Consider the following 12927-nt stretch of genomic DNA (forward strand, 5'->3'; position numbering starts at 1 on the left):
CATTTAGTTTTTACTATTTTAATGTTAACTATTATTGAATGGAACCCAAAGATAAACTAACTACAAAAAGACCCTAAAATATCATAGTAACACTGTCTCTACACATTGGCACACGAGATCTCTGCTTCTTGCACTGATTTTTCATTACAAGGAGAGAGAAATGAGAGGGAGCGAGATCTGACAAGTGACACAATTAAAAAGTGTTAATGATGTGAGAAAAAATGAGATAACATAGGACTTTGGAAGTTTTTTGCTACTTCTCTAACGTCAATTCATTTCTTAAATTAAAGACTTCACAGCTGAGTTCATTCTTTTACAGCTAGACTTTGCTATTGACTCACAGAATGTAATAATTGTAAGAGGCTGAAAATGTACAAAACTATAAATATTAACTACTGAATTTGTCACTTACGGCCCTTGGTCTAATTCTGTGTTCATCCAAAGCAAACGCACAGAAAGCTTTCAACAACGCACTAAACATCAAAAATACACAAAATGGCTTAAGAATCCCACACAAAATTATAGAAAGATACACAAAATTACAAAAATACGCAGGATTGTAAAAAATGACGATAAAAACTCACATGATTTAAAAACACCTACAAAATGACTGTAAAAATACACAAAATGACAAAAAATAAAAGCTCCATGAACACATATTACAATAAAAAAACACAATATGACAAAACAAAGATTTACAAAATGCCTGAAAAAATACACAAAATTACATGAAAACACACAAAAGGACACCCAAAACACTAAAGAAAGTACACATTCTTTGCTGTTTTTTGTGTCAATGCTCAGGTTGGTCATTATTCTAATGCCGACATGATTGTTGATCATGTGACCCTCAGAGGAGATACAATCACAGTTTTGTGGCCACGCTGTGATAAAAGTTACTCATCTGGGTTAGATCTTATTCTTTATTACTAAGAAAGATACACTTTCACACAGATTGGTTAGGTCAAATGCTTGTATAATAATTATGAGTCATGTTATGGTAATTATTATATTCATCATCATATTGTCAAAGGTGTGTTCATGTGTACAATTTGTCATGTTTTAATACACAGTGACTGCATTACTCTTTGCACTTTTGAACAGCTGAGTCATGTTAGATTAACAGTACAGATCGTATTGTATCCACAGTGCCAGCAACACACAGTGTCTGCTGAAGGCCAAACTCAAACTCACATGCAGATATACACGCACACACACAATCAAGGACAGATATCAGTGGCGCCAGCCTTCCTCATAACATACACGTTCTCCAACATCTTCACTGTTGGGCATCTGACCCCCTCCTTCTCCTCCCTTCAGAGTTGGGACTTTTTCTCTGTATAAAACTTAAGCTGTGAAACTGTTAGTTAGTCCTGCATATCCTGAGCCGGGGACAAGACTTTTTGGACCATCCTGCTTAGTACCTGGCTGCTTGCCCTTCCTATAGAGGATGGGACACTCTCCTTTTTTTTTTTTTTACTCTTTTTCGTTTAGTTTTATAATTAATCCTTTTTAATAAAATCACCAAGCTTTGACTGGACATCATCATTCAACACAGAGCATAAATCATGTCTCCAAATGAGGTCAACCGCAAATTTGCCATGACAGTCATAAAGTGTGAGCAGTAGACCCATACTGAGTGTGCTCGCTGCGTTCAAATAGATCCCACGATGTCTACTAGTTAATAATTAATTCACCAACCAATATTCACAAAATACATAAACTGTAAAAACAAACTGATAAACAAAACTCCTGCCAAAATCTGTTATGTTAACTTACTGAAAGAAGTGACTCACAAAACTCTCACTACACTTCAAACTTCAACTATACTTAAACATATGAAGCTATAAAAAACAATGTAAAACAAATGAGAAAATATTTACTACACGGAACATTTGAAAGTCATTTCTTATGTGTGGACTCTCTTGTGGACCTTCAGACTTTTTTTCATAACATTTCCATGTCAAACATCACATTTAAATGGTTTCTCTCCTGTGTGGATTCTCATGTGTTTTTTAAGGTTGTTCTTTTGACTAAAACATTTACTACAAACGTCACATTTAAATGGTTTCTCTCCTGCATGGATTCTCATGTGTGACTGCAGGTGTTGCTTTTGAATAAAACATTTACTACAAACGTCACATTTGAATGGCTTCTCTCCTGTGTGGATTCTCATGTGTTTTTTAAGGTCATTCTTTTGACTAAAACATTTACTACAAACGTCACATTTAAATGGTTTCTCTCCTGCATGGATTCTCATGTGTGACTGCAGGTGTTGCTTTTGAATAAAACATTTACTACATACATCACATTTAAATTGTCTTTCTCCTGAGTGGATTCTCATGTGTTTTTTAAGGTTGTTCTTTTGAATAAAACATTTACTACAAACATCACATTTGAATGGCTTCTCTCCTGTGTGGATTCTCATGTGTTTTTTAAGGTCATTCTTTTGAATAAAACATTTACTACAGACATCACATTTAAATGGTTTCTCTCCTGTGTGGATTCTCATGTGTTGTTTAAGGTCATTCTTTTGAATAAAACATTTACTACAAACATCACATTTAAATGGTCTCTCTCCTGTGTGGATACTCATGTGTTTTTTAAGGTTGCTCTTTTGAAAAAAGCATTTACTACAAACGTCACATTTAAATGGTTTCTCTCCTGAGTGAATTCTCATGTGTGACTGCAAGTAATTCTTACGGGTAAAACATTTACTACAAACATCACATTTAAATGGTTTCTCTCCTGAGTGAATTCTCAGTTTTGAAGCTGCAGTGAGTGAAGCTTTCTCACCACCCACACATTCAGATGTCATTTTTACCTGAACCTTCTTTGAACAAATCTGTTGAAATGAACTATTCTTTGTTTTTGAAGCTTTACATCCCATTTCAGCATTTTTACTTGAGTGAGACATCTTTCTCTTTTTCGTGGTAGAGTCAGAGTCAGCTTCAGCTTCAGTCTCTGACAGAGGTTTCTGCCAACAGTCTTCATCATCATCATCCTCGCTACTACCCTCAGTCTGATACGAGTCTGTTTCTGTTCCATCAGGACCTTGTCGTACTAAACTGTTTGGATCTGGGTTCTGGGCTGCTTCTGGTCCTTTGACGTTATTTCCCACACTTTGTCTTTTCATTAATTCATTTAAACCACAGGTTGAAGGTTCCTCCTTCATGTTCATTTCTGTTAGTTGTCTCAAGTGTAGATGGGAGGCCTTAGGCTTCTCCTCTTCATCTTCACATTTAACAGGACAAGCAGCACTGTTTGTCTCCTGCTGCACACAAAGCTGGTTTTTCTCCTGACCTTCACTGAGCGTCTCTGGTTCTTCCTTCATGTGGAGACGCTCTGGGAGCAGCTCCTCCACATTCTTCCTCTCACTGAAAACACAATCAGTGACTGACGGCTGCTGGAGCTGAAATCTGTGCAGATGAACTTTGGGCATGAAGGCAGCCAGCACAAGTTTTTCTGTTTCATCTGTATTAGGAACAGATTGATAACCTGAAGGTAGACACAAAACACAATATTACAAGAAAACTCACAATGTTTTTATATTTTTATTCATTTTACTTCAACAGGAAAAACCTAGCTGTTATTCAGCCTGTGTTTAATATATTTTATGACTTTTTTTGTATTCATGATCATGTATTATTAATTTCTTAAATACCTGAATGTATTTTACTTAAAAAGTTTTAATTGCTAAATAGAAATAATTAATATATATACACTGAAACAATTAATTACTCTGTTATTCATGTTAAAATATTGTGGAACTGAGACATTTAATTTCTTATTAGTGTAATTCTGATGCCCTTTTTTGGCCCCGATATCAATACCCAGATGCATAGTATTGGCCGGTACCGATACATGTCGATACCGCGGTGTTTAAAGAAAAGATATGACCTGTTTTTCTTCCAATTCTTAGGAGCTGTATACTCACTTGGATATAAAAATCAGTGCTATCATGGCTTGGTCTGGCACTGCTTAAACCTTTGTGAAAAGAAAAAAATACCAACACAAAGTAAATGCAGGAGAACTTTTTTTATTGTCTACCTGGTATGGGTGAGAGATAAATAAACTTTTCTGAAACCTGAACTTTTCCTCTCTAATGCCAACCTGGGGTCACATACTGACTTTCTAACCATACTGAGATTGTAAGTCAATCTGAGCATGCAGCGGTCAAGTAAAGCAATCGTACCCGTGCTGGAATTGCCATGCACAAATTGTCATACTTAAATTACAATGATGTTTTAGTTGTAATTCACATTAATATTGTATATTAGAGGTGTCCCGATGCGATATTGATATCGTTTTGATATCAGCCAGAAAACTAATATCGGATTTTATCGGACTGCATCTAAAATCACCGATAGAAGCGTTCCGATAAAATGTTCCACTCCAGCACTTCTATCCATAGGTGACTGTGGTTCACACTCCAACAAAGTAACCTACTGTTGTTGACTATTGTTCTCTGTTTGAGTAACATCACTTGATCAGGCCTTTTCTAACATTCCACGCTACAAAAAAAGTAATAAAAGTATGTATGATTTGTGTTGATATCGCATCGAATCAATATCGGTATTGGCCGATATGCAAGGCTGCAATATCGGTATCATATCGGAAGTGAAAAAGTTGTATCGGGAGATCTCTATTGTATATAAAGAAGTGTAATAATGTATTTTAAATATAGTTATTTGTCAGTGAAGTGCATTTCATGCCAAAATTTTTCTGAACGTGAACTTTGAAATAGAATGAACAATCTCAGCACAGCAGAAGTAGCAAAAACCTACTTTCCGGTAGTGTGCATGTGCATATAATTCTCAGTACGCCACACCGTGACCATACGTGCTTCTGTGATCAGGAGTCAGGGCAGCAGTGAGAGTCTAAAGGTTAGACATATTTTAAATTTGAACCATTCCTGATTATTTTAAAAGACATGGTCAAATAATCTGAGCTAACCATGAACCTCTCCATGAATTTTATTCCCATGAACTTTTCACTTTTTATTCATTTTAATAGGAATTTCTCACAAGGCTGTTTTTACCTAGCATATGAATTTGAATATAATTATTTTACAATTTATTTTCACAACCTGTGTGTGTGAAAGACCCCTTAGTGATCTTGAGGTTTCAGATGTTTACAGACTGAATGCTACAGTTAAACAGCTTTGTTTTTAACATATTTTATGGTATTGAAAAATTGATGCAACTCCTTTTCAAAATGATGTCCGTTTGGTTTCATCTGTGCCCATTTTGTTTTATTTATATGGTATTTTGTCAGCATGATTAGAGTCTGTATCAGGATGTAAAGGTCTTTTGGAATTATAGTATTTTCAAAATAAAAGATGATGTCACTCTCCTGGAGGCTGATCACATGACCTGTTTCGCGATTAATCAGATTCTGTATAAAACCCCAGAGGTTTTTTTTACTGTAGGTGCAGTTATTGAACAGGTGGATAATGATTTCTGTTTCCGTATAGCAAAAATCACCACTCAGCGGATTGGGTATCAAAAGTAGTTTGATGCTGTGAATCGGCGGTATCGACATGTTGATAAAAAATACTTGCCGATACCGATCCAGCCGTTCAGTGCCGTATCGGGACTCCTCCCGGTACGAGTATTGATATCGTCACATTATTTCTTAACAATATAATAATAACCCTACTATGAGGTGATGTCATTATAAACCAACTGTCGGTAGTTTGTCCAAAGGACAGCATTCATTTCTGTGACTCTCTGTGGGATTTGTACCAGTTTCCCTTCATTCTGTTGTGCTCTCTAACTTTCCAGTAAAAAACACTTACCTAACTGTTTGCTGGTGTTATGGTGGAGACTCTTGTCAGGAAGGATCACTTTCATTTCACCATCCACTGGAACTTCTTGTACTCCATGTTCAGTCTGGACAGCTTGTGACAGAGTCATTTTTTGCTCTGTTGCTCTGCATATTTCTATTGCTCTGTATAACGTTAGACGTCTTTCCCGTATCAGTCTCTTTTTTAGGTGAGAGTCTGTGATGCTTAACACAAGCTTATCTCTGAGCATGTCATTCTCACTTATTCCAAACTCACAGTCTTTGCTTTTGTGTCGCAGCTCTGTCATGAATGTGTTTATTGATGTCCCTGCTGTCCTCTGATGGGACCAATATTGATTTCGTTCAAAGACAACATTTCTCTGTGGACTGCAGTAATCTTTAAAGGCTTGAAGAACATCCTCCATTGTCAGCTCATCTCCCTCACCTCTAACCGTCAGTGTGTTTAACACTTCCATTGCGTCCTCGCCGATGGTGTGGAGTAAAATGTCAATCTTTCCTTTTTCATCTTTCTCCCCTGCGGCCGCTATATACCGCCTAAAGCTTTGTTCCCAGCTGCACCAGTTGTCAGCAGGGTTAGCGGTGAGAGACAATGATGACGGTGCTTTGAACTGCTCCATTTCCTCCCCTTTTTCTACTCTTTACTTTTCTATCCTGTAGCGTCTCAGCGGTGCTAGCTCCTCTGCTAGCTCGGTTAGCATTCTGCTCCAGCTTCTCTCTGTGTCTGCAACTCCGTCTTCTGACACCGTGTTGTGCTCACTTACTTTCCACTGGAGCTTTAAGGTGCTATTATATTATGGCCTGACTCCATATTTAGGCTGGATATTAATAACATTCACTATTAGACTCAGAGAAAATTGTTGTGGTCCCTCCGCTCTTTCTTCTTCTGCTACTCGAACTCAGCGGTTTTTCTTCTTCTTCGTCTTGTTTTCCGGCGGTTAGCATCCAGCTTAATGGAGCATTACCGCCACCTTCTGCACCGGTGTCACGGTTTGAGTTCACATCGGGCTGAAATCGGTTATCAGCATGCGCACTACCGGAAAATGAATTTATGCTCGTTCTGCTTCGCTTTTTTCTACTTCCGCCGTCCTGAGATAAAAAAATTTAATTTCAAAGCTGAGGTAAAAGCTAATGTTATTTGACGAGTGCTGAATGGCTCCTTTCCTTCTACAAAAATGTACAACTGCTCAATATACGAAGCAGAAGAGTTTCCAACGCCACAAAGAAATGATAGACAAGTTAATCTTCTTCATGGTGAAGGCCACTCCATCACCAGACACTGACAAGAAGGAGCTCAGGAACATGGTAATAAAACTCTATACGAAAATAAATATATATATATATTTTTTTTTTTTTCTTCAAAAAAACATGATTATAACATACATTGCAGTAAAAAAAATTAACCTAATGTAACTTTATTCTTTTTTTTTTTTTTAAATCAGTATAACCCAGTACGGGTACATCTTAGTCCATGCAGTCACGTACTGAGATTTTAAGAGGAACTCAGTACAATGTGAACTCAGACCGTGACACCGGAGTGTGAGTCAGACAGTAAGGCCTACACACAATCACACACACCCTCATTCATTCATTCACTGGTCCTACCAGAACCCCCCAAAAGAGTGAAAACATTAAAAAGTGAAATGACGACAAAAGAAAGACTTTAAAAAGGAAGCTTTTATTAACAATGTGATGTGCTCGCTGCTCATCTGCATGTTTTTATTTTCTTTCATTTTTTATGTCCCTGTATTTGTTACCAATAAAATGTTGTTAGTGAAGCATTTGTTTTTTTACTGGTATTTTAATTTACAACACACAACATTTGAAAGTCTTTTCTTATGTGTGCACTCTATTGTGGGCCTTCAGTTCAGACTTTTTTTCAGAACATTTCCATGTCAAACATCACATTGAAATAGTTTCTCTACTGTGTAGATTCTAATGTGTTTCTTAAGGTGGACCTTTTGATGAAAACATTTACTACAAACATCACGTTTATATGGTTTCTCCCGTGTGGATTCTCATGTGTGACTGCAAGGAATCCTTACAAGTAAAACATTTACTGCAAACATCACATTTAAATTGTCTTTCACCTGAGTGCATTCCCATGTGCCTTTTAAGGTCTTTCTTTTGAATAAAATAGTTACTACAAAGATCACATTTGAATGGTTTCTCTCCTGTGTGGATTCTCATGTGTTTTTTAAGGCTAACATTCTTGGTAAAACATTTGCTACAAACATCACATTTAAATGGTTTCTCTCCTGTGTGGATTTTCATGTGTGACTGCAGGTGATTCCTTTGAATAAAATATTTACTACAAACATCACATTTAAATGGTTTCTCTCCTGTGTGGATTCTCATGTGTGACTGCAGGTGATTCCTTTGAATAAAATATTTACTACAAACATCACATTTAAATGGTTTCTCTCCTGTGTGGATTTTCATGTGTGACTGCAGGTGATTCCTTTGAATAAAATATTTACTACAAACATCACATTTAAATGGTTTCTCTCCTGTGTGGATTCTCATGTGTGATTTAAGGTTGGCCTTCTGGTTAAAACATTTACTACAAACATCACATTTAAATGGTTTATCTCCTGTGTGGATTCTCATGTGTGATTTAAGGTCAGTCTTATAACCAAAACATTTACTACAAACATCACATTTAAATGGTCTCTCTCCTGTGTGGATACTCATGTGTTTTTTAAGGTTGCTCTTTTGAAAAAAGCATTTACTACAAACGTCACATTTAAATGGTTTCTCTCCTGAGTGAATTCTCATGTGTGACTGCAAGTAATTCTTACGGGTAAAACATTTACTACAAACATCACATTTAAATAGTTTCTCTCCTGAGTAAATTCTCAGTTTTGAAGCTGCAGTGAGTGAAGCTTTCTCACCACCCACACATTCAGATGTCATTTTTACCTGAACCTTCTTTGAACAAATCTGTTGAAATGAACTATTCTTTGTTTTTGAAGCTTTACATCCCATTTCAGCATTTTTACTTGAGTGAGACATCTTTCTCTTTTTCGTGGTAGAGTCAGAGTCAGCTTCAGCTTCAGTCTCTGACAGAGGTTTCTGCCAACAGTCTTCATCATCATCATCCTCGCTACTACCCTCAGTCTGATACGAGTCTGTTTCTGTTCCATCAGGACCTTGTCGTACTAAACTGTTTGGATCTGGGTTCTGGGCTGCTTCTGGTCCTTTGACGTTATTTCCCACACTTTGTCTTTTCATTAATTCATTTAAACCACAGGTTGAAGGTTCCTCCTTCATGTTCATTTCTGTTAGTTGTCTCAAGTGTAGATGGGAGGCCTGAGGCTTCTCCTCTTCATCTTCACATTTAACAGGACAAGCAGCACTGTTTGTCTCCTGCTGCACACAAAGCTGGTTTTTCTCCTGACCTTCACTGAGCGTCTCTGGTTCTTCCTTCATGTGGAGACGCTCTGGGAGCAGCTCCTCCACATTCTTCCTCTCACTGAAAACACAATCAGTGACTGACGGCTGCTGGAGCTGAAATCTGTGCAGATGAACTTTGGGCATGAAGGCAGCCAGCACAAGTTTTTCTGTTTCATCTGTATTAGGAACAGATTGATAACCTGAAGGTAGACACAAAACACAATATTACAAGAAAACTCACAATGTTTTTATGTTTTTATTCATTTTACTTCAACAGGAAAAACCTAGCTGTTATTCAGCCTGTGTTTAATATATTTTATGACTTTTTTTGTATTCATGATCATGTATTATTAATTTCTTAAATACCTGAATGTATTTTACTTAAAAAGTTTTGGTTGCTAAATAGAAATAATTAATATATATACACTGAAACAATTAATTACTCTGTTTTTTTATGTTAAAATATTGTGGAACTGAGACATTTAATTTCTTATTAGTGTAATTCTGATGCCCTTTTTTGGCCCCGATATCAATACCCAGATGCGTAGTATTGGCCGGTACCGATACATGTCGATACCGCGGTGTTTAAAGAAAAGATATGACCTGTTTTTCTTCCAATTCTTAGGAGCTGTATACTCACTTGGATATAAAAATCAGCGCTATCATGGCTTGGTCTGGCACTGCTTAAACCTTTGTGAAAAGAAAAAAATACCAACACAAAGTAAATGCAGGAGAACTTTTTTTATTGTCTACCTGGTATGGGTGAGAGATAAATAAACTTTTCTGAAACCTGAACTTTTCCTCTCTAATGCCAACCTGGGGACACATACTGACTTTCTAACCATACTGAGATTGTAAGTCAATCTGAGCATGCAGCGGTCAAGTAAAGCAATCGTACCCGTGCTGGAATTGCCATGCACAAATTGTCATACTTAAATTACAATGATGTCTTAGTTGTAATTCACATTAATATTGTATATTAGAGGTGTCCCGATCCGATATTGATATCGTTTTGATATCAGCCAGAAAACTAATATCGGATTTTATCGGACTGCATCTAAAATCACCGATAGAAGCGTTCCGATAAAATGTTCCACTCCAGCACTTCTATCCATAGGTGACTGTGGTTCACACTCCAACAAAGTAACCTACTGTTGTTGACTATTGTTCTCTGTTTGAGTAACATCACTTGATCAGGCCTTTTCTAACATTCCACGCTACAAAAAAAGTAATAAAAGTATGTATGATTTGTGTTGATATCGCATCGAATCAATATCGGTATTGGCCGATATGCAAGGCTGCAATATCGGTATCATATCGGAAGTGAAAAAGTTGTATCGGGAGATCTCTATTGTATATAAAGAAGTGTAATAATGTATTTTAAATATAGTTATTTGTCAGTGAAGTGCATTTCATGCCAAAATTTTTCTGAACGTGAACTTTGAAATAGAATGAACAATCTCAGCACAGCAGAAGTAGCAAAAACCTACTTTCCGGTAGTGTGCATGTGCATATAATTCTCAGTACGCCACACCGTGACCATACGTGCTTCTGTGATCAGGCAGTAGTGAGAGTCTAAAGGTTAGACATATTTTAAAATTGAACCATTCCTGATTATTTTAAAAGACATGGTCAAATAATCTGAGCTAACCATGAACCTCTCCATGAATTTTATTCCTATGAACTTTTCACTTTTTATTCATTTTAATAGGAATTTCTCACAAGGCTTTATTTACCTAGCATATGAATTTGAATATAATTATTTTACAATTTATTTTCACAACCTGTGTGTGTGAAAGACCCCTTAGTGATCTTGAGGTTTCAGATATTTACAGACTGAATGCTACAGTTAAACAGCTTTGTTTTTAACATATTTTATGGTATTGAAAAATTGATGCAACTCCTTTTCAAAATGATGTCCGTTTGGTTTCATCTGTGCCCATTTTGTTTTATTTATATGGTATTTTGTCAGCATGATTAGAGTCTGTATCAGGATGTAAAGGTCTTTTGGAATTATAGTATTTTCAAAATAAAAGATGATGTCACTCTCCTGGAGGCTGATCACATGACCTGTTTCGCGATTAATCAGATTCTGTATAAAACCCCAGAGGTTTTTTTACTGTAGGTGCAGTTATTGAACAGGTGGATAATGATTTCTGTTTCCGTATAGCAAAAATCACCACTCAGCGGATTGGGTATCAAAAGTAGTTTGATGCTGTGAATCGGCGGTATCGACATGTTGATAAAAAATACTTGCCGATACCGATCCAGCCGTTCAGTGCCGTATCGGGACTCCTCCCGGTACGAGTATTGATATCGTCACATTATTTCTTAACAATATAATAATAACCCTACTATGAGGTGATGTCATTATAAACCTACTGTCGGTAGTTTGTCCAAAGGACAGCATTCATTTCTGTGACTCTGTGGGATTTGTACCAGTTTCCCTTCATTCTGTTGTGCTCTCTAACTTTCCAGTAAAAACACTTACCTAACTGTTTGCTGGTGTTATGGTGGAGACTCTTGTCAGGAAGGATCATTTTCATTTCACCATCCACTGGAACTTGTACTCCATGTTCAGTCTGGACGGCTTGTGACTGAGTCATTTTTTGCTCTGTTGCTCTGCATATTTCTATTGCTCTGTATAACGTTAGACGTCTTTCCCGTATCAGTCTCTTTTTTAGGTGAGAGTCTGTGATGCTTAACACAAGCTTATCTCTGAGCATGTCATTCTCACTTATTCCAAACTCACAGTATTTGCTTTTGTGTCGCAGCTCTGTCATGAATGTGTTTATTGATGTCCCTGCTGTCCTCTGATGGGACCAATATTGATTTCGTTCAAAGACAACATTTCTCTGTGGACTGCAGTAATCTTTAAAGGCTTGAAGAACATCCTCCATTGTCAGCTCATCTCCCTCACCTCTAACCGTCAGTGTGTTTAACACTTCCATTGCATCCTCGCCGATGGTGTGGAGTAAAATGTCAATCTTTCCTTTTTCATCTTTCTCCCCTGAGGCCGCTATATACCGCCTAAAGCTTTGTTCCCAGCTGCACCAGTTGTCAGCAGGGTTAGCGGTGAGAGACAATGATGACGGTGCTTTGAACTGCTCCATTTCCTCCCCTTTTTCTACTCTTTACTTTTCTATCCTGTAGCGTCTCAGCAGTGCTAGCTCCTCTGCTAGCTCGGTTAGCATTCTGCTCCAGCTTCTCTCTGTGTCTGCAACTCCGTCTTCTGACACCGTGTTGTGCTCTCTTACTTTCCACTGGAGCTTTAAAGCGCTATTATATTATGGCCTGACTCCAAATGTAGGCTGGATATTAATAACATTCACTATTAGACTCAGAGAAAATTGTTTTGGTCCCTCCGCTCTTTCTTCTTCTTCTGCTCGAACTCAGCGGTTTTTCTTCTTCTTGTTGTTGTTTTCCGGCGGTTAGCATCCAGCTTAATGGAGCATTACCGCCACCTTCTGCACCGGTGTCACGGTTTGAGTTCACATCGGGCTGAAATCGGTTATCAGCATGCGCACTACCGGAAAATGAATTTATGCTCGTTCTGCTTCGCTTTTTTCTACTTCCGCCGTCCTGAGATAAAAAAAATTAATTTCAAAGCTGAGGTAAAAGCTAATGTTATTTGACGAGTGCTGAATGGCTCCTTTCCTTCTACAAAAATGTACAACTGCTCAATATACGAAGCAGAAGAGTTTCCAACGCCACAAAGAAATGATA

The 12927-nt window shown here is 37.4% G+C and overlaps 1 protein-coding gene across 1 annotated transcript; it reads right to left on the reverse strand.

The window, feature by feature from the left end:
• Window positions 1–909: 909 nt before the first annotated feature.
• On the reverse strand, window positions 910–12597 carry LOC114473400 (zinc finger protein 250-like). The gene is made up of 4 exons (XM_028462992.1): window positions 11693–12597; window positions 8293–9401; window positions 2083–2743; window positions 910–2008 (listed from the first exon to the last, which is right to left on the reverse strand). Exons 1-4 carry the CDS (start codon window positions 12312–12314, stop codon window positions 1977–1979), a joined length of 2424 nt encoding a protein of 807 aa, XP_028318793.1. The 5' UTR covers window positions 12315–12597; the 3' UTR covers window positions 910–1976.
• Window positions 12598–12927: the final 330 nt, after the last annotated feature.

Source organism: Gouania willdenowi, chromosome 12 (genome assembly GCF_900634775.1).
Source record: "Gouania willdenowi chromosome 12, fGouWil2.1, whole genome shotgun sequence".
Classification (NCBI taxonomy): Eukaryota; Metazoa; Chordata; class Actinopteri; order Blenniiformes; family Gobiesocidae; genus Gouania; species Gouania willdenowi.

What these genes read in the sequence shown, in the direction of transcription:
- LOC114473400 (XM_028462992.1), bottom strand. Translation starts at nt 12,314, where the DNA reads ATGGAGCAGTTCAAAGCACCGTCATCATTGTCTCTCACCGCTAACCCT. An exon ending in TAACACCAGCAAACAGTTAG is followed by an intron (nt 9,402 to 11,692) that starts GTAAGTGTTTTT and finishes GTCTACCTTCAG; the next exon opens with GTTATCAATCTGTTCCTAAT. An exon ending in GCAGTCACACATGAGAATCC is followed by an intron (nt 2,009 to 2,082) that starts ATGCAGGAGAGA and finishes CTTAAAAAACAC; the next exon opens with ATGAGAATCCACACAGGAGA.